At 33.1% G+C, this 23,438-nt stretch overlaps 3 protein-coding genes across 6 annotated transcripts; 1 reads left to right on the top strand and 2 right to left on the bottom strand.

Moving 5' to 3' along the window:
* Positions 1-415: 415 nt before the first annotated feature.
* Positions 416-2,783, bottom strand: LOC125503729. The gene is made up of 2 exons (XM_048664476.1): positions 2,113-2,783; positions 416-699 (listed from the first exon to the last, which is right to left on the bottom strand). Exons 1-2 carry the CDS (start codon positions 2,509-2,511, stop codon positions 610-612), a joined length of 489 nt encoding a protein of 162 aa, XP_048520433.1. The 5' UTR covers positions 2,512-2,783; the 3' UTR covers positions 416-609.
* A 27-nt stretch (positions 2,784-2,810) lies between these two features.
* On the bottom strand, positions 2,811-15,005 carry LOC109533062 (golgin subfamily A member 4-like). Of its 4 annotated transcripts, none has more exons than XM_048664472.1 (26): positions 14,845-15,005; positions 14,409-14,741; positions 14,168-14,358; positions 13,964-14,112; positions 13,677-13,913; positions 13,432-13,608; positions 13,195-13,379; positions 13,025-13,137; positions 12,667-12,925; positions 12,421-12,612; positions 12,142-12,328; positions 11,942-12,084; positions 11,620-11,889; positions 11,432-11,557; positions 11,165-11,374; positions 11,000-11,101; positions 10,733-10,934; positions 10,531-10,646; positions 10,364-10,476; positions 10,111-10,311; positions 9,756-10,005; positions 9,447-9,590; positions 9,311-9,391; positions 9,113-9,225; positions 7,818-8,035; positions 2,811-3,054 (listed from the first exon to the last, which is right to left on the bottom strand). In XM_048664472.1, exons 1-25 carry the CDS (start codon positions 14,869-14,871, stop codon positions 7,822-7,824), a joined length of 4,335 nt encoding a protein of 1,444 aa, XP_048520429.1. In that variant the 5' UTR covers positions 14,872-15,005; the 3' UTR covers positions 2,811-3,054; positions 7,818-7,821. The 4 variants fall into 4 exon arrangements, with proteins under 4 accessions (XP_048520429.1, XP_048520430.1, XP_048520431.1 ...); XM_048664473.1 differs by having other exon boundaries at positions 11,438-11,557; XM_048664474.1 differs by having other exon boundaries at positions 11,632-11,889.
* Positions 15,006-15,073: 68 nt separating this feature from the next.
* LOC125503728 (beta-galactosidase-1-like protein 2) lies at positions 15,074-23,251 on the top strand. The gene is made up of 5 exons (XM_048664475.1): positions 15,074-15,154; positions 18,035-18,530; positions 21,418-21,710; positions 21,773-22,066; positions 22,157-23,251. Exons 2-5 carry the CDS (start codon positions 18,130-18,132, stop codon positions 23,146-23,148), a joined length of 1,980 nt encoding a protein of 659 aa, XP_048520432.1. The 5' UTR covers positions 15,074-15,154; positions 18,035-18,129; the 3' UTR covers positions 23,149-23,251.
* Positions 23,252-23,438: the final 187 nt, after the last annotated feature.

Genomic DNA, 23,438 nt, shown 5'->3' with positions numbered 1-23,438 from the left:
TATGGAAAGTCGTATGTTCACTGCGTAGCTTTGCTCTATTCCTATACAGTTACTAAAAGAAAACCATTTACCATCGGGTTCTTCCGAGGCGGTCGATGGCTTTTTAAAAGAAACATGTAGTGGCGGTTGAAACCCGACTTCCGTCAACTTTTACGGAATGGGGTGTTTTAAAAGGTGGTTTAAACAGTTTTTCGTTATTGTGACGAATATTGATACGGTTTTTTGATATAGTAACGCTTTTACTCTCAATGGGAATTTTTTTTTCCATGTACTGAACAATTGTTACTTAGTTCCCGTTTACAAACCATTTTTTTTACGTTTGTGTCAAAAAGTTGTTTAAAAATGTGTTATACGCTTAAAGGAACTGATAGAGAATACTATGAATAGCCAGGTCCTGTTTAAAAAAAAACACTAATTAAACATTAGAAAACATACTGATTTATTTGCTAAAAATTAGCTAAAATTTTTCAATTTCAAACACAAAATACACAAAAATCAACTTTTCTCATTCCGGAGGCAGTATTTTTAAATATACAAATATTTCGGCCGAAATTTCAAAGCAGTCCGGCTAATTCGGCATTCCGTGTTTAGAGGTTTAATTTTTCTTCTTCAGTTTGTCGCCCATATACTTCTTAGCTGATTATATAAACTGCGTGCTTTTTCTATGTCCCCACATGCATTCAACGCTGCCATAATTTTCTAAAAATATAAATTGAGCTAGACTTTCTAAAACACCTTTGTGGGATAGACTCAGCCCGATTTTATATTCGTTACATAATTGAGCAACAAAATATTTATTTGCTTAAAAATAGTTTATAATGTTTCATCAGTAACTTTGCGTAATTTGCTAAATTAAACGCCCCATTTTGCTTACAGATGTATATTTTTTCAATGCAGTTTATGTGTTTGTAATTTTTCAAACGTTTAAAAGTCTGTAACTATTGTGTTTACTAGTAAGACTATTAAAAACACTTAACTTAGTTTAATTATAGTACAAATAAGACTTAACGTTGAAATTATCGAAAGTTTAAATTTTGGTGACTCTCTAATGTGGCAAAACCATAGAATCTCAAAAACTTTGTCATAATAATAAAAGCAAATCAATTTGATATTCAAAAAAATGTAAAATAACGCTTATTAACATATACCAATATTTTTAAAGTATTCATCATTTTTGTCTACACTTTTTGGTCGATGTTTCGCATCAAACATTTTTGACTTTTAAGAGCGACAGAATTTCGTAACGTCTTATATTACAGATTGATAAAGAGTGCAAATTTAAGCCAATAATTTTCTGGCCACATATTCATGATGTACGGATTTTCAATTTGTAGTCGTCTTGGGGAACAAAAACGATGCATTTTTATCACATCTGAACAACATAGAACCAACAGTTAAATTCAGTATTGAAAAATATTTTCTCGATATACTAATTAACACGAATTTAGTCAATTTCGTAAGTTGGGAATATAGAAAACAGACTCATACAAATTATATTTAATACAAACATACAAACGATATTTAAATTTTAACTCAAATCACCCGAAAAAAATTGGCAAACGTTTCTTTGATTGCGCAACATTTATTTGTACTCAATCTGATAAAAAAAAACAGTTCATAGAAGAGGTTTTAAATTTCGACAATTATACAAATGCTTTTAGTGATAAATATTTTAATGAAATTGAAAATTCTGAAGTTTCCACAGTTAAAACAAAATTAAAATAAATGTAATACAAACTTTTTTGATCCGTTTATTCCGGGGCTTGCTGATAAAATTACACGAGTAGGTATCAAATTCAATAGTAAAACTAGCTTCAAACTGAAATTACAATGAGAAACAAAATTTCAAAACCTTTGTGACCAAATTTGCTTCTGACTATCTCAATTAGACTTTAGACCACGTTCAAAGGGAAACGGTTTTTAAATATTTTGATTCCGTTTTGCACAAAAAATTGATTGAAAAATTACTGATCTGATAAGGAAAATGGAGAAATTCCCTTCACATCAATATATTCGTAGTATTCAATCAGATCAGTTAATGAACAGTGTTCCAGTTTCCATGAGTGCATGTTTAATCAAATGCTTTATAAAAAATGCAATCGATCCCCTTACCTTTAAAGCTGCCATCACTTTAGGTCGATCCCCTGTGTCCACAGTATTGTCGTTCCAGAAATAAATCTTTAACCTTTTCAAATCCGAAACGTTACTTCTAAGAGTCGCTACTTTAGTCTCTTTATTGAAAGTGACAGAGTGCTTTTCAACCCCCGTTGAAAATTTTATAACGACATTGGTTTTCGAATCATTAGCAAATTCGGAAAAGAGTTCCAGATCCATCTTGTGATAGCAGTTTTGAATGAGCCATTTTAAAAACTCTTTGCCATCAATTTTCGTTAAAAACTTGTATTCTAGTAAACGTTGTTTGTTGCTTTCGAGTTTTAGTTCAAGATTGTAGCTCTTTGCGATTTCACAATTCATTTTTTCAATGCTGACATTTTTCGGTTTTTTGACCATTTCGAAATGATATGAAATGTCCACAATTACAGTACTCAATAATAAAATAATTAAATTATCTTTTGAAGGTAATACAATACTTGCTGACACTTCACAGTCAATAACATTCTCGTCGATAGCCAGCAGCTCAACAATGGGTGTATCACACTCTTTTATTATAATTGTTTTATTCACACATACATTATCGTATTTGACTGAGATAAAAAGAGTCCAGTTTATACCTTTCAGCTTTTTAACAAGCGCATTTGTAATAAATACTTCAATTAAGTAAAACTTACTATTTTCGTGAATAAAGAAAGTAGACGCAGGTTCTTTTATTTGATCATCATACAAATGAAAAAGCTCCACAATGTCGCTGAATACTTTAACGTTAATATAGCCAACTTGTTGAGATGGTTCTAATTTGGATAGTTTATGGATTATTAATTCATTTTTGACTCTTTCAATTTCTTGAGTTAACTGTTTGAATTGTTCTTGTTCATGTTCAATTTTGTCTAGGATACKTTCGTATTTCTGGATCTGGCCGGGTGACAGAAAATGCATCTGGAAAAAAACCCACAAAAAGACTTAATATAATTTTCATWCCAGTGGGTCCATGATTTAATTTTACAGRTTTTTTTTAGATTTTATCGATATTTTTGCTTTTTTTTAAATGAGCATTTTTTTWWATCTTTCAGCGATTATCATCATAATAATGCAAAGAGCGWCTAGTCGCTATCAGTTTGCAATAGATCGCGTAATAATAGACGTAAAACTGTTCTCAGTCTGGGAACATAAAAAAAATCTAATTCGGACTCTCCTACCAAGAATAAYCGGAATCTCCTACCATCGAGAATATYATATGTAAACTACAGGYGTCTTTTAAATTTATCAACATTYWACACAAGAATTATAARTTTAAAACAACAAATTATCGTAACTGTAATTAAAAAATACKWATTKTGTAKCAATCAAACYTAAAAATTTCCAGATATTTTGAATGTTAAAACCATCTTGTAGATTTAAAGYAGTTAAACTGTATTRWAATCAGGTTAGATCAGATGCAACATTTTTAAGCATACGTGTTGAGAGTATTTAAAAAAGTAAAYAAATTGTGTTACAAACAAATGAAATTTACAAATGCAAAATTGCTAAATTATATGAAAACTGTTTGCGATTGCTGATGAAAAATGGTTAATATGAGCCATTGAGCATGTTTTCACGTGTTTCCAGTTTATAGTACATATTGTTCTTTACTTTTTTAAAGAAAGTTTAGTAAATTAGTACTAGCTTTAAACAGTAGTTTTGTAGTTAATAATAAATAATCAATTAAAGTCAAATCAAAATTAAATCAAAATAAATAAAGTGAATTTATTTAATAATGAAAAGCAAATGACAAAAACGACAAAAAGAAAACAATGCCTTGAGAAAACATTAAAAGRTAAAAAAACATTTGTTCCAACTACGAAAATTTCGTCAATTACGTCTATCAAATTCTGTCTTAACATGATTTTGYCTTTTAAGTCTTGAACCAACAATCCGATTTTAATTTTCCTCCAGCATTGGATAGAGAATTTTATTCCCTTTAAAATGATGTGTCTGGGGTCTGGGTAGTGGGTGCCATTGAAATTTTACAATAATAATATTTGTGGGGGGCAGGGAAGTAAATAAAAGTTCCACCTCTTTATCTAAATCGACTTTTAAATATTTGGTTTAATTCTTGTTCGTTTCTAAATGATGAAACTTCTGGATTTAAAAAGTAGTAATAAAAACATTTAAATAAAAATCAATAAAAAAAGTTGCTGGCTCGCATCTATTATGGACCGAGTCAGAAAAAATCGCTACACACAAAAACCTTAATAACATACGAACCATTGACAAAATTCCAATTAAACAAAAAGCGTGTTACAGATTATTTTATTACGAGTAATTAAAAAAAGAAGCTGAAATCATTTGTTGTGACAGATTTTTTTTGTTTTCTGGACTCCTTTCTATCATCCACTTTGTGGTCGCTTTCTTGGTATTTTTGGCAGCAGAATTTCACTTTACTTTGAATTCCGGTACGGGTTTAGCTTCGATTTCCGTTTCTTTTAAAGCTCTTTTTACCAAAGCCCAATATTGTTCGATTGCGCGAAGCTCTGGACAATTTGGTGGGTTGACTTCCCTAGGCACCAAAACGACTTTTCTCAATTGGTACCATTCTACAGATCTGTTACTGTAGTGACAGGAAACCGAGTCTGCCCGAAAGGAAGTTGGGACTTTATGTTGTATCATGATTGGCAACAATCATTTTTGGAGACACCCTCTTACGTAAATTTCGGTGTTTATCGTTCCATTCGTGACAAAAGACTTGCTGTGTTCTGTGTTCCCCACAGCTACGCAAGCCTTCCTTGCCACGCGAGAAACTTTTAGGAAAACTTTGACTTTTGCTTAGTTCTGAAGTTATTGCAACCGCCGCGCTTACGTGCTGCGATAAATTCTTGACCCGGAAGCTGGGAGAAGTCAGAAAGGCCGTACATTTCGTCATTCATCGGACAGCAATCTTTTTGTGGAAACAATCAGTGTTCGATTTTCGAGCTCGTTTTTTTTGCTTCCAGGTTCTTACTTGCATTTCTGTCTGGTGTCTTTCGATTCGACGTACGGTGATCTCACTGCAACCTACTTTATTGCCCATTTTCCGAATGGATAACCTAGGATAGCCCTGTCGAGATATTGGAGAAGAACTCCAATATCTCGACAACTTTCTTCACTGTTTGTGGGCTTGTAAATCCACTTTTCCTACCCGAACCAGTTTTTTGATTTTGTGAAGAGTTAGAACGGTTTTTGTGTGTAGCGGTTTTCTCTGTGTCAGTCTTTATTCAACACTCCAAATAAAGTTTACTTGTTCACAAATTGCAAACAAGAGAGTAGTGTTGAATGCATTTCCATTTGCAAAAACATCCAAACATATATAAACATTCACCATATTTTCCAGACACGTTTGCCTTCACATTTTCCAGTCAATAGAATTATTTACAGATCCTATTTTAATACTCTGAGACATTTAACTGGATTAACGACGCTAAACTATTCATTTCAATGAATTGAAGGAAATCTAATTTAAGTCAGGATTTATCAACAGAGTGCTTCCAGATAGGAATCCAGCTTCCAGATAGGAAATTTCAGGGAACGAAAGAGAATCGAAAAACAATATTGGTGAATTTGCAACTGTAGTATTTAGTTCAAAGTTTCAAAATCATTTTAGACGATGTCGAATATCTATTGAAGTGGGAGGACTAAGTACATTTCAAACAATTTCTTTAATTTTTGATGTCGTTTTTCACCACCGATTGAATTTGTTTTTGTTACAGTTTCATAAAATGATTAACAAATATGTTTAGTTTTTTTAATTGAAAACGTTGAGTTGTACTCGGAAATTGAATAAAATTTTTCCTTTCAAAAATGAATGAAGAATTCAAGTTATTTTGATTCTATGAAAAAAAAACATAGTTTTTACTGCAAAATGTGCTCTCCGTTGGCAGTTATTGCCTGCAAAAGTTCGTTTAAAATTGCCTTTTGGCGACAGTTAATACATTTTATTCGTTTAAGCCAAACTTAAGCACGCTGTGTACTTATTTCCGTAAGGAAGCATTTCTGGAATATAGTTTTTAATTAACTCATAATGTTTTTCGATCCTCTTTGGTTCCCTGAAGTTTGCGATCTGGAATCCGCACCCTTCTGTGTACATTTCTAATAATAAATCTAATTTATGTCTGTGTTGAACCAGTATAAACATTTTTTTCAAACGCTTGGTAAATGAAATGTATTGGAAGGAAATGCCCAGATAACTTTGGATAAACCATAATGTAACTCACCGTATTTAGCGTCTGTTGGAAAATTATCTAACAACGACTACTATTTTTCTAAGTAAATAATGAAATAAACATTTCAAAACAATAAAAACTGAGGTTAGAACTGACAAGAGAACAACATTGAAAACCAGAGTTGCCAGACAGACACATAAGTCGAATGTTGCAATCCCAGCCAGCAATTCAGATTACGTAATTGTCACGTCATATTGTTTTTAGATTTGTAGATGTGAAACTTTGGTCCGCAGGAGCCCTCAAAAAAATGTCAAAAACTGAGAGCAGGTACTACGTACTAATTTCAAATTTGTAACACCCTGTAGAACAATAATAGAATATTTAGGAATGTTTTCCGGGCTTTGAAGCCGTGGTCTATGGGAATTTCTTCCTGACGTTTCGTCTACAACTGCGGTGGTCATTATCAAAGGCGATGAGACAGTGGGCGAAGTGATCTCCCGTGCTTTCCGACTAAGACTGGTGATATAAGCCTTGTTCTATGGACTGGTTCAACTCAAGCCTTGTTCTATGCTGTGGTTCTATGGGTCAATAGTATGTAGCATAGAGTAAGTAAAATAAGTATACAATATAATATAGTATAAAATAGAGTATAAAATAATAAATTATTTTACTTTCTCTATGGTATGTAGTCTGTGGGTTCAACTGCTAGATTCCCCGTCGTATTTATGCAGCCCAGCCGTGTGTGCTTATGCGTGGGGGATGKGTGGGGGTTCAAATGCTTCGGCGCACACGCTGTTTGGCGCAAAACGMGCTTCCCGAATSYGTAACGAWTGCAAACGAGTGCCGTAATTTCTTCTTTTCTGTTAAAGTTGTTTTGGTGTTTAAATATTTCGATGGCCTCTYTGGTGAGTCTCGRACTCAACTCGGAGAGTTGKGGATTCTGATTATCAACATTGGAGTTGCCCATTCAAGAACTACAACTACAGGGAGATCTCAAAAATCTACTTAAAGAAACAACCTTTGCCAAGTCGCAATCTAATTGGATAGGATCAAATTCGACCTTACCAACCAGTAGAATGCGGCCAATGAACAGAAAGGATGCCATCATAATCTATAGACTAAGAATCGGACATACTCGAGCTACCCATGGATATTTGATCGAAAATGGGGATCCTCCAGTGTGTGAATTATGTCACACAATCGCAACCATACAACGATCATCACCGATTGCCGAAAATACCATACAAATATAAATTTTAGAGAGAACTTTGCATCGGATCAACTCAAAAACTACTGCTACAACTTTAAACTTAATCGGGTTGTCTAATTAACTGTAATGTAGGTACATTTGTATTTCAAAATTTAAAAAAAGATTTATAGACATGGAAGGTAGTCCCGGCGATAATACTAGCGGTATTACGTAGTCAGTGCCCATTAACAATACATACAATTATTATCATAACGTTATTGAATAGTTTTCCCATACTTTCCAAATGAGCTCGATGCTTAAATTCGTCAACTTACATGATTAATTTTCAGTTTTCATATCTAAATTTATGGGGCTAGAGCTGCTGACCATATGCAACAGGTGAATGCAATCTGATGAATCTATTTTGCCCTCATCTTTTAGTTGCAAGACCGCAACCAAAAGAAGTTTTTGTGTATTTTTTAACTGATCACCCAAGTTTTTTTCAGTCTCCAATCTTATTTCGGTTTCGTGAAGTTGCAACATTATTTCGGACCTGAAAAAAAATGAATAGGTAACTGAAAAGTAGGTATAGTACTAAATGTACAAGGCGATTAGTTTTTTTAAATGTTAAGTATACAGGGTGGTCCTCAACTAATGTCGAAAAATTCACTGACATATTGTTTAGCCCAAAATATTGCGTTTCAGGCAAATTTGTCTTATGCGAGATAAGTTAATAGATTCCGAGGTACAGGGTGTCAAAGTGTAAATAAAAATTTCGTTTTTCGTAATAGATTTTTAACCAGTCTTACTAGTACCACAAAAATTTCTGTTTTGGGGTTTCTTAGATCGGCAAATCCAAATTTCCTATTGGTTGGCTTGTAGTTTCTAGAGGGCGCAAGCTGCAATAGTCTGGAGCCATTTAAGACATCAGGACTTTTTACCTTTTCAAAAATCGTCATACGGGTTGGTACAATCACATTCTACGATATTTTTTAAACACATCTGTACTTGTTCGAAGTCGATATCCGCACCGTTTTCAAAGTTGTTGACTTTTGGCAAAGTTGAAAAGCAGCAACTTTTTTTTTTTCATGTTACTATTTCTGCAGTATTACACATATTGTTCAGACATTATCGAAGTTTAAAAAAGCATTTTGCAGTGTTTATTATTTTTTTAACACATTTTGAAGCGCTTTTGTTTTATTTTATACTGAATATTTATTGGGTAGCAATATGCATTAGAAAGTGTTGCATGAACTTGAAAATTAATCTTAAATCCCCTCAGAAAATGAGCACTATTTTGATCATCCTTTTTATGTCCTACATAATTCGCAAAAAACTCTTACACTAACAAATTCAGAAATATGCTTACGTTAGGAATGTTCATTGGAACAGAAAGTAAAAACATGAAATAACTGAAATTATAGCATAGACATGAAACAAGAAAACATCGACTTCAAATATTAATAAAACTGAATACTGCTCAATGAAAGAATTCTAAACAGTCAGAAAACGATGATTCCAAATAATTTTTAGCTATTAAAAAGACTGACAGTAGGTCATGAGCAATGAATATACTTTTAGTACTTGACTTTAGCATTTTAAGCTAAAACTAAAAAAAATAAGTAATTACTTTTGCAGCTGCAAGAGCGTGATTTCTTTTTGTAGCTCTAAAACTTCCATTTTAAGCCGATGAATAGTGGCAATTTTTCTTTCAATTTCGGATTTCATTTCTTCCATTTCCTCCTATAAATTTGTATTACATCTCTATAGAAAATCCACATTTTCTTTTGCGCTATTTCCTTTCAGTACACTGCAAATTATTAAATACCTGTGAGGTGTTGTCCTCTTTATGTTTGTCCGAATTGTACTGAATATGCTCTGTTTGGTGGTCCTTTTTAATGTCATTTACCTAAAAAACCGTAATTCTTAAATAATATCGGGAAAAATATGAGAACTTCTCTTACCTGTTCTTCCAGCCTTCGACACTGTTCAATTGTCATGTTATAATTGCTTTCTAGAATACGTTTTTCATCCTCGATTTTTTTAGTGTGTGTCTGGGAGAATTCAAGTTTTTCTGTGAGGTCTTTAATTTGTTTCAGAAATTGCTTCTGAAAGGTTCATTGACAATCAGTTTAAAAATTCTACACAGAAGGTACTTATTTAACAAAGAAATAATTATTTTGGATTTAAAGGCAAAATACTCCAGTGGGCAATACCATACATACTCTTAGAAATCTACTATTAGTTAACTGCTGCGTTAATTACGTAGGTACCTGATCATTTTCAACATTGTCTAGATATTTTTGGTTTTTGTGCATCTTATCCTGCATATCACACTTGGAATTCTTTGCCTCAACCAGGTCTTTAATGCTTCTCATAAATTTTCCCGAAATATCTTTGTGGATTTGTGAAAGCGTCTCATATGCAGTTTTTTCATTCACAAGTCGGTTGTTTAGATCTTGCAACTCCATACGCAACATCGATATTTCTTTTTTGCTTTGTTCTTCAAGTTCGTCCCGAGTCCTACAAATTTTATACGATTAGCTATTGCTATTAATTCTGAAAAAGTTAATTATCTTGATTGATTTCAAAACAACATTTATAATGCATATAACAAGTAAACAATACTTTGATATTTCCGCAATATGTTTCTTGTAAAATACGTAATCCTCTTCCTTTTGATCCAGCACTATTTTTAGCTGGGACTCTAAGACATCTGATTCATTTTCTAAGCTAGTTATGTGATTCTTCATTTGACTGTGATCATCTTGCAACTCAAACAATTGCTTTTCCAGATTCGTTTTAACTTCCCTCAGCTCTTCAGAGTCCCTTAAATATTTATGAATATCCACACGAAAATATTCGCCTTTATCTGGCTTACTTCTCCAGTTGCTCCATCTCCTCTTTCAATCTATTGAATCGGTTTTCTTGAATGTGCTCCATTTTGAGAAGGTCTTCAAGTTCTTCAATTCTTTCCGTCTTTAGCTCCACACTCTAAAATTAAATACTTGCTAAATTATCAAATGGTTCCATATTTACGAAACATGCTTGTTTCAACTCCACAATTTCTATGCTGTGGTGATGTATGATCTGTTGAGATTCCTTCAATTCCTCCTTGAACAGTTTTTCTTTGTCCTCGGCTGTTCTAAGGCTTTTTTCAAAATCTATATGAAACATTAAAAAATATTTAGCACATGTGGTGCAAATGTTTTCATTTCAGTTGTTATTTCTGGGATTTTTTTATTGTTACCGTTCACAACGTTGTCCATCATCGCATTCAGATATTCAGTTTCTTTAGTTAAAGTGTCATTTTCATTGAGTAATTTGGATTTTTCTTCAGAAAGTTTGTCTTTTTCAAGAATTATTTTTGTTGACTCTAATATTTTTCCATTCAGAAGCTCTTTCGTATGTTCGTCTTCCTCTCTGGCTTTACGCAAAGCGTCCAGTGTCGTCTATAAATTTAAATTACATTATTTGAATTATTTTGTTAACACACTTTGACATTTCGCTGTTCTACCTTTTCAGATTGTCTTGATTCGTTTAAATCCTTATAAAGTTTTTCCACGTTGTTTTTCAAATATTCGATACTTTTTTCCAAATCCTTCTTATCACTCCTTAGCTGAGAATTTACGTACGATTTATTGGCAAAGTGGTTTTTCAGAACTACTTCGATATTTCCTACCTGCTCTATCAGTTTCTTTAACTGCTTTACATTCAGTTCGTACTTTGATGCCTCATTTTCAAATTTCTCGTTAGAGTCTTTGTGTAGCTTTTCATAGCGATCCATTTCACTCCTTAGCTCTTTGATTTCACCGTTTTTAATAGACAATTCTTTGGATGCGATCTGGAAAGCTTCTTCTTGTTCAGATAACTTGGCTTTTAATTGTTGGACCTAATTAACAAAATGTACTGTCAATTTTTTGTTTTATAAATTGATATTCATGTTTACGTCTACTTGAAGTTGTTGCTGTTGTTGGATTGCAGTTTCTTTGTCTTGTGTGACCGTTTTTATGTCGCGTAAAAGAATTCTGATTGCTGTTCTTTCATTGCGGTGCTTGTCCTCAATTCGCTGGAACTGAAACATATTCAAAATTGAAGTATATGAGACTCTTCGCGGGTTTCTTGGCGATTCCTAACTTGAGAACTAACAGATTTAACAATAGCTTCCTTGGACTGGCCCAATTCGGCATTCTTTTTTACTTCAGACTCCAACACATTACTTAGTCTTTGTTTTAGTTGGGAGGCTTCATTCAGTTGATGGCAAAGTGTTAGTTTTTCCTTAGAGTTTTCCAGCTGAATTTCATGAAGTTTTTGCAAGCTAGTCTGCATTTGAATGATTATGTTGTCCCTTTCAATGATTTCCTGCTTGAATTTGTTACTTTGTTGCTTATTGTAGTTCGCGATAAGCTGCAAAATATAATGAGCAGCGCATTTTTAAGACTTCATGTCGTTTACTCACGCTAATTTTGCTAGCTTCCCTGGAAACTGTGGTGAGATTGTCTTCTAATTGGTTTATTTTTGATAATTCATTTTTCAGGCGTTGAATGATGGACTTTAACACACCCTTTTCTTCGAGATATTTCACTCTTTCATTCTTCAGAGCTGTAAAGTTGAATAACCATCTTACTGTCGACTGCTTTTAATATAAATTTTAATTACATATCACAGTTTGATGTTTATTTTCTAGTGTTTGTTTTAAATTCTGGTTGTCTTCATTTAGTTTCTCCAAGTCATTGATTTGTCTTTGAAGAGCTTTTTGGGCTAATTCTTGATTGCTCGCTAGAACAGCATTTGCATGCTGTGTAGTGTCTGAATGAGATTTTAGCTGAATATTTTCATTTCGAACCTGAAATAGTTATTTAATCATGGGAACGGTTGTATTAACTTTTGAAACTACTAGGGCGTAGTGCATATTGATTTTATTTGATTTTTTCTTACTCTTTCCAATTCCATCTTAAAATACTGAATTTCCTCATGCTTATGCTCAATTTCTTTTACAACATCACCAGCTCCTGATTCTTTAATAATTCTGTTCAGTGTTGCAATTTCATTTTGAAGAGACACGTTTTCCGTCGTTATATTTGATAAAAATACCTTCGTTTCTTCAATCATTTTATCTTTAGCTTCCAACTAAGGAAAATTATACTTACTTTCTTTGGGTCTTATTTGAAGTATCATTGTTACCTCTTCTATGTATTTTTCTTGATCCTTTAGGGATTTTAATAGTTGTGTCTTTTCAGCTTCATACTCAGTTTGAAATTGGTCAACTTTCTCGGTGGATAATTTAAGCGAACTCTCTAACATATGAGACTTTTGTTCAAGTAGATATTTTTCATTTTTCAGTGACTTGCTTTCTTCGACTTCTTTTGCCATTGTTTCTAGTTCTGCTAAATAGATTTTTGTGGTTTGCTGTAAGTTTGCATTAGTTTCACGCAGAGTTGCACTGAAATTGCAAACAATTTTATTCCATTGTTATTCAGTTGCTAATTTGTAAATAAAACATTAATGGTGGATTTTTGGTTGATGATAAATCCTTCCTTACATGTCTTTGTCTTTCAAGGCTGCTTCGCTATACAGGTTGAACAGTTCGTTAGAAAGCTCATGAATGCATGATCGGCAAAGATGAATTAAATCTGTTAAAGAGTCATTTCTCACCTTTAAGTATTGATTCAGGTCAGTTAATTGGGCTAAAAGATTCTGGAAATGTGTTACCGTTAGTTGCGGCCACTTGAAATCAAAAGGAAAATTGTCTATTTGCGCCTTTAAATGGTCAATATCATCTAAAGCTAAACTTCCCAGATCAAAAGCTGCCTGTAATAATCGCTCTTGAGTTTCCAGTTTGAAATTAAGTGCCACTTGCTCTATGTTGTGGTCGGTTTTCATTCCATGAAGCAAAGCTACGAAATATCTTACTTAGAAAAGTGAGTTTTACATTTTCTGAAGCAGTACCTTTCATATTTCGTATTTTTCCTGCCGACTCTCTTAACTGGTCTTCCATAGAACTATTTTGTTTCTGTATAGTGATCAGTTCACCTTCCAAACTCTCAATTTTTTTAAACGAGGACTTCAGTTTTGCTTCCAATTTTTCATTGTGCCGTAAAACTGCGTCCACTTGTGAATCACATTCTGAAGGTAAAATTTCGAACGAAGAACCCGAGACTGTTTTTCTCTGAATGTTGGTATCTGATTGTTACCTTGGAATCGGTTTTTCTGATCGGAACATTTTTTGCTTTTCTCATATTTTCTGTAGATACTCTCATTTTCGATTTGCAGTTGCCTGTTTTGATTCACCAGCGACTGGAGTGTTCCCTGAATAATATTTTCTTGAGCTCTCCCGATTTCCAGTTGTTGAATCCATATGTCGTTTGCAAGAGAAGCTGACCTTCTCTCGGCTTCCCATTGCAATTTTGAATGATTGCAAATTGCAGTTTCTAAAAAATGTTCACCTGCTTATGGAACATCATTTTCAAAGAAGACTTACTCATTTCCTGTTGAGTAATCGGATCCGATATGTATTTCGCAAGCAATTGCATGATATGGTTTTCGCTTTCATGAAAACTGTTGATTACCTCTTGCAGATACTGCAGAGCTTCAGCATGTGTGATGTCAAGAGGGGTTTTTACAAAGCTTCTGCAAATTAGATTAATATTCAATACCGGCAGTTCATCTACGTTGCGCTTTTAACTGATATGAAGTTATAACTGTGTCTTCCGGCGAAGTTTCTATAAAATAATCGTCTTCAGTTGGCTTTTCCTCACTGATTTGTTTGCTTTCATTTTGCACTTTCTGGAAGTTGGCAGCTTTAAATCCGCTGTACGACTGTGTGGTTCGTAAATTAATAATATTTCTCTGCGTTCTGTTAGATGAGCCAGAGTGCTGGAAAGATATTATTAACGCACGATTCCAGTGAGCTCAATAAATCGTACATTTGAAGTGTTGGTTTCACTGCATATGGCGCGACCTTCCCAGAATATTTCTTGATTTTGGCTGCATTTTTTTTCGAAATTTTGGCAATTCATTTCCACCTCTTCTTCAATATGTGCTGATAGAGTACTGGAGCCGCTTTCATTTTGAGAGGACATAAGCAAGTTTTTTACTCCATCCTGACTATTCTTGTTTCCAGTCTTCTTTCTTCGAGCTTTTCGGACTAGAGTCGAAAATATGTTGGATGATTTTCGCAACTTGACACTGGTTGAGCTCGATATGTTGGGAGCTCGAATTGGAATTGAATTTTCCTTAGGAAGTGCTCTGGGCATGGTCTATATTGGAAAGAAAAAAAAAACGATTGTTCAATAAATTGATAACATTGATATATAAGCTGCATTTTATTAATAATAATTGATTGACTAAGTAGGTACTTACCTGATTTTGTGCCTTTTTCTCAGCCATTTTATGCTGGGTCCTAAGATTTACTTAAAAAAAATTGTTGTTACTGTTTATAAAATGACTGTTCTGTCACAAATATTCGGGTTGTTTAATTGTGGCAAAAGCCAGAAATAAGATTTGCCATATTTGACAAAGAATAATATAAAGACATTTGTTGAGGCTTTCAAAAGTATCAACAATCAATATATAGGATTAATTAAGAATTCTATTATAATCTTATAATTTAGTACTAATATTGTTGTTTGTTTCAGGTAAGAATTACCAAGAAAATCTACAGACATACCCGGTGAGTTTTTGATAATTTTTTTATTTAAAGTTTCGTTTTCGTTGCACTGCATTAACATTTGATACAATTCTTTCTTCATCTCTTAGAACTAATTAGCGCTTTTATATATTTTTTCTTCATTATTTTATTTACCGCCAAAAGTATTCGTTATTTAGTTCCATATTATGAAGAACACTTTTGCAAATTCGTTGAAAAATGAAGTGAAATTCTCAAAATTTTCCAGCGGAATAATTTATTAGAATAATTAATAACTCGCAAAGCAATTTTTATTTGTAATTCTGAATATATTATTAGTAATTCTTGTTATATGTTATGTAATAGTTGTCTGTCTGCAAAATCGCTCAAAAATGCATATCGCAAATACATTTTTGCATTTTTCCACAAAATTGGTAAATATATTTAGAACTGCGATCTCAGGTTTTCGCCTAACTTGCGAATGCTGTGGCAGATCGAGACTATTATAAATAGGGCTCCTCTAAGCTACTTTGGGGTACTGTTTCGTCTAATAAAATTTACAAATCACGATTGATATAAGATATTCTTTATTTATTTTCTACACATGCTGTATGCAAGTTTTTTACTTTGATCTGATAAATTTTTTGAGGTTGCGATTGGTTGAGTTTTGAGTGAGATTTTAATTGTTTAGATATCAATTGTACTTAGTCAGCAAACATTATCTTTATCGAGCAATTTGAGAACGGAAATGCTGATATTGCTCCTCGTTTGGCACCTTTGAATTTCCCATTTTTTGAGCTTGCAACGTTCAATTCGTTAGGGTTAATGTCTGAAACGATGTTAGTTTCAGCGTTTTCATTATTTCAATGGTTTATTCAATTGATTTATTGTCCATTTTTATAACAGTAGTCCGCAGGTTGATAACTGGTATATAATAAACTGGTAATATAATAATATAAGTTAAACAACGTTTACATACAAACGCATTCTAAAAGGATATTGATAAGGCTCATGATGTTGGGGCAGTAGGCGTTTGATTAATATTAGATTATTTATACATTTTCTGCTTATTAGTCATAGTTTAAGGACGGATACTTAAAAATGTATGAAAGTGTCTGAGTGTTTTCTGTAGAAGCCAGCAAGTTCTTGACACTCGTCTTGCTGTCGCGCTCAATTTTAATTAGAGACTCCTAAGTTTTAAGATCCTTTATGAGTAGTGTTCGGGAAATCAATACATTTCCTGCATCAGGTTTCACTGAAAATAAAAGCAAACATATTTTCTTATGATAAATTATTAAAAAAACGCTTAGTGTTCGATTTATAGATTATTGCGAAAAGGTACTTGACTAGACCAAAGCTTTGGTAAAACAGATTTAGTTAAAAGTCAATGAAATCTTGTTTGTTATTACACAAAGAAGGATGTAAAACTGTAAAAAATTAACATGAAAACACTATTTTCTCTTAAGAAAATTGAGTGGCGTATTATTTTTACTGAATCTATCTATTTTTTAATCCCAATACCTTCAAAAGTTTACCAGATAGTAACAAATCCAAATTTTTAGGAGTATTTAAGTACGAAGCGGTCTGCATATAGTTGCTATACTATACGTATTTCGACAAACTTTTCTTCGAGTCGTTTCTAGACAGTAGGGAAATTTAAAATTTTATTTTAGTTTTTAAGTGTAACTATACTCGTTCTCTCATCGTTTTTGTGCAAGATTGCATACATTAAATAATCAAGACCTGACATAAAAAACTATTACCTTGTACAGGATGAGCAAATTTTGATATTTTGAATAGAAATCTCGATAAATAAAGGAAATTAAATTAATCCCTCACTTTCGATAGCTTTGCTTGACATAAATTTTTTTCTTCGAGTTCGAGTTCTACAGACGTCGTTTTTAGTTGAATAACATGATCTAAATATGTTTAAACAGCATCATTAATTTTTGAGTCATGAACCAAACTTATGCTTGTTTAATCCATTTATTTCTTATTTTACTTAGTCAGCCATCTTCTGGTGGGAAAAATCGCAAACAAAAAATGATTTTACGCAAACAATTCAGATTTTTGCCTTGAGTTAATTACAAAAACATAAGTCAAGAATGAAGGGTTCAATTTTCCTTACCTCCAATTGTTATCGAGATTCCGATTTAAGACATCGAAGTGTGCCCACCCTGTACCTACATTTTAACCACCGTAAGCATACGTTTATGAAGCAAAAATGATTGTTTTAATGCATGTTTTCAACTCAAAAACCTTGCCGGTATATTCATACAACACCCTATAGTTTACTTTGAATCTCCCAATGAAAAACTGCATTCAAATACGAATTAAAAAATGTTTCACTGAAATTTATTATACCTAAATCATAGTGGTCGAAAAAGAAGGCACAGGCCAGTGGAGATTTCAAAAAATATCGTCAATAGTTGTTATCGGAACTCTCCCTCAAGGTTTCAGCGATTTTTCGCGAATATCATAAGAATACAGTTTGTTGAGAAAACAAAACGTGACAAGGTCAGTAATTTCCCCGTTTTCCTTTTTACTTCATTTCTCGATCGATTTGTGTAAAGCTTTTATTATTATTAGGTATACTAATGTGCAGTAGTTTGCTTTGTTCTTAATGTCTAAAATTCAATAATTTCCGGCTAAGATAATTCTTAATGCTTAGCATATCACGGTTATAACTTTACTTAAGTAAGCGCGAAGAATGGGTCAGTGTCATATATCTTAAGTATATTATTATATGTGGCTAGCTATTTTTAAACCTAATGTTTTCATAGTTGGTTGCTCTCTATTATCGTTGCAGTTATTCTTAAATTGCTTTGCTTAGTTAATTTTTTTAAAATATAAGAAGCAAATTTAAAAGACTGGTGACACTAGTCCGCAAGCGTTGCTGAATGGCCTGCGTACCTCGTTTTACAGGCTTTCTCTTCACATGACCGGAGCTGATAAGGTCGAAACTAGCAACGAGAAACGTAGAACATTCAAGTCAGCTGATTGTGTTGTGTATTTATAAAATGGGCGTCGATATCACTGGTATTTTGCCCACTTTATACGAACATTTCACCTCCCAAGGCATTGAAAGTGGCTTAAGTGACGCGCAGAGTGATTTTAAATTGAATTCTAAACCGCTTAAAATCTTCAGTGGCGCCCTACATTATTTTAGAGCACATCCGCTCTATTGGCGCGATAGGCTCAAAAAATATCGCGCTGCCGGTTTGAACTGTGTGGAAACGTACGTGCCCTGGAACATTCACGAGCCTGAAGATGGCAGTTTCGATTTTGGAGAAGACCCCGATAGAAACGATTTCAGTTTGTTTCTCGACTTGGTGCAATTTCTTAAAATCGCCCAAGAAGAAGATTTATTCGTCATTTTGAGACCAGGACCATATATTTGTGCCGAATGGGAATTTGGAGGGTATTTAAAATATTGTCATTATCTGTTTGAGAAGTTTAACTGGGTGGATTTGCACATATTTGAACACATATTCACTTTTCAGGTGAAAACCACAATCTTATCACTCTGTTCATATTTTCTTGTTCTTATCGTCTACTCGCTTTCTTGCTTTCATTCACATGATCGGCATACACCTGTGCAGGGTCTCGCACAATACGCGAAAAATAAAATCATCCTTTTTTTACACTTATTCTTGTTTTTTTTTTAACATTTACGTATATGTAACTAATACTTATTAATTTTCATTTATCGACTCTGTTAAGGGATTCTAAAACTGTAGATCCTATAACTCGATTATCTTCTGACTTGTTTAGTTTACAGGGACGGACCGATTTCGAACATGCAAATGTTTAGATGTTTTTTCAGCTTGTATGATAAGCACACATATTAGTTTGACGCAAGTAAAAAAGCTGTTATCCGCAAAAGTTCTTTTCTATTGGAGCACAAATGGACGGTTTTCAGGCAAAAAACTAATAAGAGTTGGATATTAACCGTAATTTTCAATCGCGTCGTTACGAGGTCACACTTTTCTAAAATAAGAGTTTCGAACTATATGCGAGATTCTTCTAATATTTATGTGCTAAAAGTACTTAAATCCTGAAAATCAACCCCGGAGATTGCCCGCATATTCTGGGACACCTTGTATGTTGTATTACTTTATTGGTTATACACAACCTCTTATTGTGATGAATTAATTATATCATAATTAATCATGATACAGTCATGAATAAGTTTAACAAAATGTTTTGAAATGTATAATTTCATTATTTATTAATAAAATTATAATTATCCATTGATTGCAACTAGACTGAGTCTAAAAAAAGTGGAGCAGCAGATTTTTTGGTTACGTTTAAAGTACCTATTCTAACTTTTATTCGAACGATATTTTGTTTGGTTGGTAAATTAATAATTTAAAAAAGCATATTTGCACAAAAAGATGCGGTTTCGAATACAGCAAAAGTTGATGATGGTTTCTATGAAACGAAACGTTGGAATACATTTTTATAGACACTATCTTGTAGACTTGAAAAATGAATAAAGAAATAGCGTTTTTCTAAATATCTGAAAAGTTGAAAGAAATTTGTTCTTGTTTTTTCAAAACGCAGTGTAAATGTCCCCTGGTTGCGTAGCTTTTTCCTAATTTAACCGACTTCGTTTCTCTTTCCTACAGTTTTGGAGATCCGCATGCATTGGACACCCTGTATATTGACTACATTTTGGTTTCAAGCAAAACAGTAACGCACAGAGTCTTTAAAAAAATGATGAAAAACATGAGCCTGTGTTTTTTCCATTAATTCTCATTAAGATTACCATTTCTTATTGCTCCAATAATAGCTATTTCAAAGAATCGGTATTTTTTATATTGAAGTGTGTAATTAACTGATAATGATGAATTATGATAGCTATATAATATAGCAATAATTTTCAAAAAATTATATGTATTAAAATTGTGAAAATTAAAAAAAAAAAAAAATTAAAATTAAAATATTCCTTAAAAATTATATGGTTCCTTATAAGCAAAAACTTCATATAAAAGTTTTTTTTTATTATCAAGGCATATTGATTACATTTTATTAAAGTACCTATATGAAAAATCGTTTAAGATTAGGATGCGACAAGCCTGTGTTGTCACAAGATCTCTATATTAGTATTTCCGAGGGGCTAAGGCCTTCAGGAGACCATTTTTTCCACTATGAAATACAAGTAAATTTTCCAGTTTTCCTATTTATTTTACAATTCATTTATTTATTTCTATGTCAGTCTTTTTTTCTATGGTTTCTATAGAATATAAACTTTGGTAATATGTCAACGTTACTGAACGTTCCTTTTGACCGTAAATTTTATTTTTAGTTGAATTATTTTCGGGTTTTGCAAAGTGTTAATTTTTTTTTTGAATTGGTTAATTTTGTTGTTCAAATTTTAGGTCAATAATGCATAATTAATTAAACTTCCAGTTCAGTACAAAATCAAACATATGGTGAAAATTACTTTGTGCCCATTTTTTTAGATTAAAAACTCAAGGCAAATTTTTGTGTTTTACTGATTGAGCAATTGTGTTCACGTTAGGAGATATGATGAAAAATATAAAACAAAAAAATGTAAAAAGCTACCAATTATTTTCATAACAGTAATAAGTTACTGTGCAAAATCTTGTATTCTCGAATCTCGTATTATAGAAAGATCTTGCATAATTCTTTTGGTTTTCTATTCCTTGGTCTTCGATTGATCCTACCAAGTGTGTAGTATTTAAAAAAAATAACCCAAATCACGTTTGGGTATTAAAAAACCATTCGTTTTCTTCTATTATACAATAATTTGTAGAGTTATTAGTCAAGCAATTTACATTAGTAAATTGTGTCATATCTGTGTACCATCTGATTTACATATAGAATTTTTGACAATTTATTCTGTGTGTAAATAATTATTTATTTGTTTCACATTTATATTTTTCACCAGGTAACGACATTAAATTAAGTGGACGAAATTACTTTTCTATTTCTGCAGTTTTATGGATACTGAAATGTTGCGTTTGATATGAGCTTCTTGAAACTTATATCTAACCAGAATTGTGTGGTTTTTCAATTTCCCCTTGATTATTAGTTCTGTGTTATACTCATATTTTTGAGATTTATTTCTTATTACATTGCAGTTTTGCAAAATTTGGACACGTGATTTTACTATTTTTATATAAATAACGTCTCACAGAACAGAAAATTGTGATGGACCTTTAGAATAAAGCTCTGAATAGTTGTAAATCCGACCCAGTTAAAAAGCTCAGCATTAATATCAACTTAAATACAATTAGGTTCAAGTGCTTATTAATCTAGAGCTATTGGTTTAATTTTAGACTTCCTAGCTGGTTGTTGCGCCATGAAGACTTGAAAGTGAGAACGTCGGACTCAAAATTTCTTTTCTACGTTGAAAGATATTTTAAGCAATTACTTGCATTAGTGGAACCGTTACAATTTACTAAAGGTGGCTCAATTATTGCCGTGCAAATCGAAAATGAGTATGGAAATGTGAAGGAAGATGACAAACCGATAGATATCGCTTATTTGGAAGCTTTGAAAGATATAATAAAGAAAAATGCAATTGTTGAATTATTGTTTACGTCGGATACTCCAACTCAAGGGTTCCACGGTACGCTTAGTTTAACGGAAATATGTGAATTAGACTAATGACGATTAGGTTATTTTATGTAGGTGCTCTGCCAGGTGTTTTGGCTACAGCAAATTGTGACAAGGACTGTGGCCTGGAACTAGCTCGACTTGAATCTTATCAGCCGACCAAACCTTTAATGGTAATGGAATATTGGACTGGCTGGTTTGATCACTATTCAGAAAAACACCATATTCAAACTGTGGAACAATTCTATGCAAATTTGTCGGATATTCTGATGGGGCATGCTTCATTCAATTTATACATGATGCATGGAGGTACCAACTGGGGCTTTCTAAATGGTGCTAATATTTGTGGTGCCACCGACAATAACTCAGGTGGGCAGTTAATTTGAGATGAATAATTGGTCAGCTGGAATTACTGAATTTTCTTTGAATTGACTTATGAATTTTCTTGTATCATTGTAGGGTTCCAGCCAGATACTTCCAGTTATGATTACCATGCACCTCTAGCAGAAAACGGCGATTATACTGATAAATACGTACAACTTCAGCAATTAACTGCTGAGTACAATGAACTTTGCATTAGTCAACCGGCTCCTCCTGAGCCCACATTTAGAGAAATCTATCCGGAAATAGACATCATCGGCGAACTCAGTCTAGATGACTTAATAAAGCAGGCCCAACATGTTATTCAGAGTGAGAAATTATTGCCTATGGAAAAGCTTGATATCAATAACAACAGCGGACAGAGCTACGGGTATATCGTATACAGAAAGGAGAATATTGATATTCAAGCTGGATCCACATTGAAAATTGAAGGCCATGTTTGTGACACTGTGATAGTCCTGATTAATGGCAAGTTGGTGTCGAATGTGTTTAACAGTGAAGAAGATCTCAACGGATTTGGCTACTGGAGAGCAAAAGACTCATTGCTAAACTTGGGCTCAGAAAACTACCAGTCAGCTACGTTAGATTTGGTAGTTGAAAACTTTGGCAGAGTAAATTATGGGAAATTGTACCAGTTTAATCAACACAAGGGGCTTTGGCAGGGCAATGTCCTAATTAACGACCGAATCGTATCTGATTGGAAAATAATTCCACTAGAATTTAAAAAGAAGTGGAATCAGACTTTAACTGATTGGAAAACTCCTACTTTTCTCAACGGTCCTCGGTTATATCGAGCGGTGTTGACCATTGATTCGGAACCACAAGACACCTACATAGATTTCAAAGGATGGAACAAGGGTGTCGTTATAGTCAATGGATTTGTTTTATCTAGGTATTTCAAAATCGGGCCGCAACAATCGGCATTTTTACCCGCTCCGTTTTTAAAGGAAGGTGACAATGAAATTTTGATGTTTGAACATTTCGTTCCCGGCACTTTCATCGACTTTTGTGGAAATCCATATTTTCAAACTATGGGCGATGGCCGAATTTTGCGAACATTATTGTGTTGATTCTAAAGTTTATTTTAATGTTCTCTTCATTTTATTTCGTCCGTTATAATTGACCAAACACTATACTGGACTATGTTGTATAAATATATTTTACCCATTTTAATATTTGATTTTGTTATTTTTACCGCTCCCGATTCTTCGGTTAACATTTCGATTCTGATACGTCCAAAGATACTTTGTGGTTCAAATAAGCTTTCGAGCCCATGGTAAGTTGATAAAAAGCAAAACTCGCAGGTTTTTCGCGTCGCTGAAAGCATTAATTTGTATTAAAAACTGCCAGTGATATTGTT

This window comes from Dendroctonus ponderosae, unplaced genomic scaffold (assembly GCF_020466585.1).
Source record: "Dendroctonus ponderosae isolate FM_Combo_2020 unplaced genomic scaffold, Dpon_F_20191213v2 Dpon_F_20191213_276, whole genome shotgun sequence".
NCBI classification, from domain to species: domain Eukaryota; kingdom Metazoa; phylum Arthropoda; class Insecta; order Coleoptera; family Curculionidae; genus Dendroctonus; species Dendroctonus ponderosae.
Note: the sequence above shows the minus strand (reverse complement) of the source record. Positions and strands in the feature narration are given on the sequence as shown.

Coding starts and splice junctions, on each gene's coding strand:
- LOC125503729 (XM_048664476.1), bottom strand. CDS start 2,511: ATGGTCAAAAAACCGAAAAATGTCAGCATTGAAAAAATGAATTGTGAA. Junction 700..2,112: donor AAGTGATGGCAGCTTTAAAG/GTAAGGGGATCG, acceptor TTATATTTTTAG/AAAATTATGGCAGCGTTGAA.
- LOC109533062 (XM_048664472.1), bottom strand. CDS start 14,871: ATGGCTGAGAAAAAGGCACAAAATCAG. Junction 13,609..13,676: donor TCAGAAAAACCGATTCCAAG/GTAACAATCAGA, acceptor TTTTACCTTCAG/AATGTGATTCACAAGTGGAC. Junction 10,935..10,999: donor AATCAAGACAATCTGAAAAG/GTAGAACAGCGA, acceptor TTAAATTTATAG/ACGACACTGGACGCTTTGCG.
- LOC125503728 (XM_048664475.1), top strand. CDS start 18,130: ATGGGCGTCGATATCACTGGTATTTTGCCCACTTTATACGAACATTTC. Junction 18,531..21,417: donor GCCGAATGGGAATTTGGAGG/GTATTTAAAATA, acceptor GTTTAATTTTAG/ACTTCCTAGCTGGTTGTTGC. Junction 22,067..22,156: donor TGCCACCGACAATAACTCAG/GTGGGCAGTTAA, acceptor GTATCATTGTAG/GGTTCCAGCCAGATACTTCC.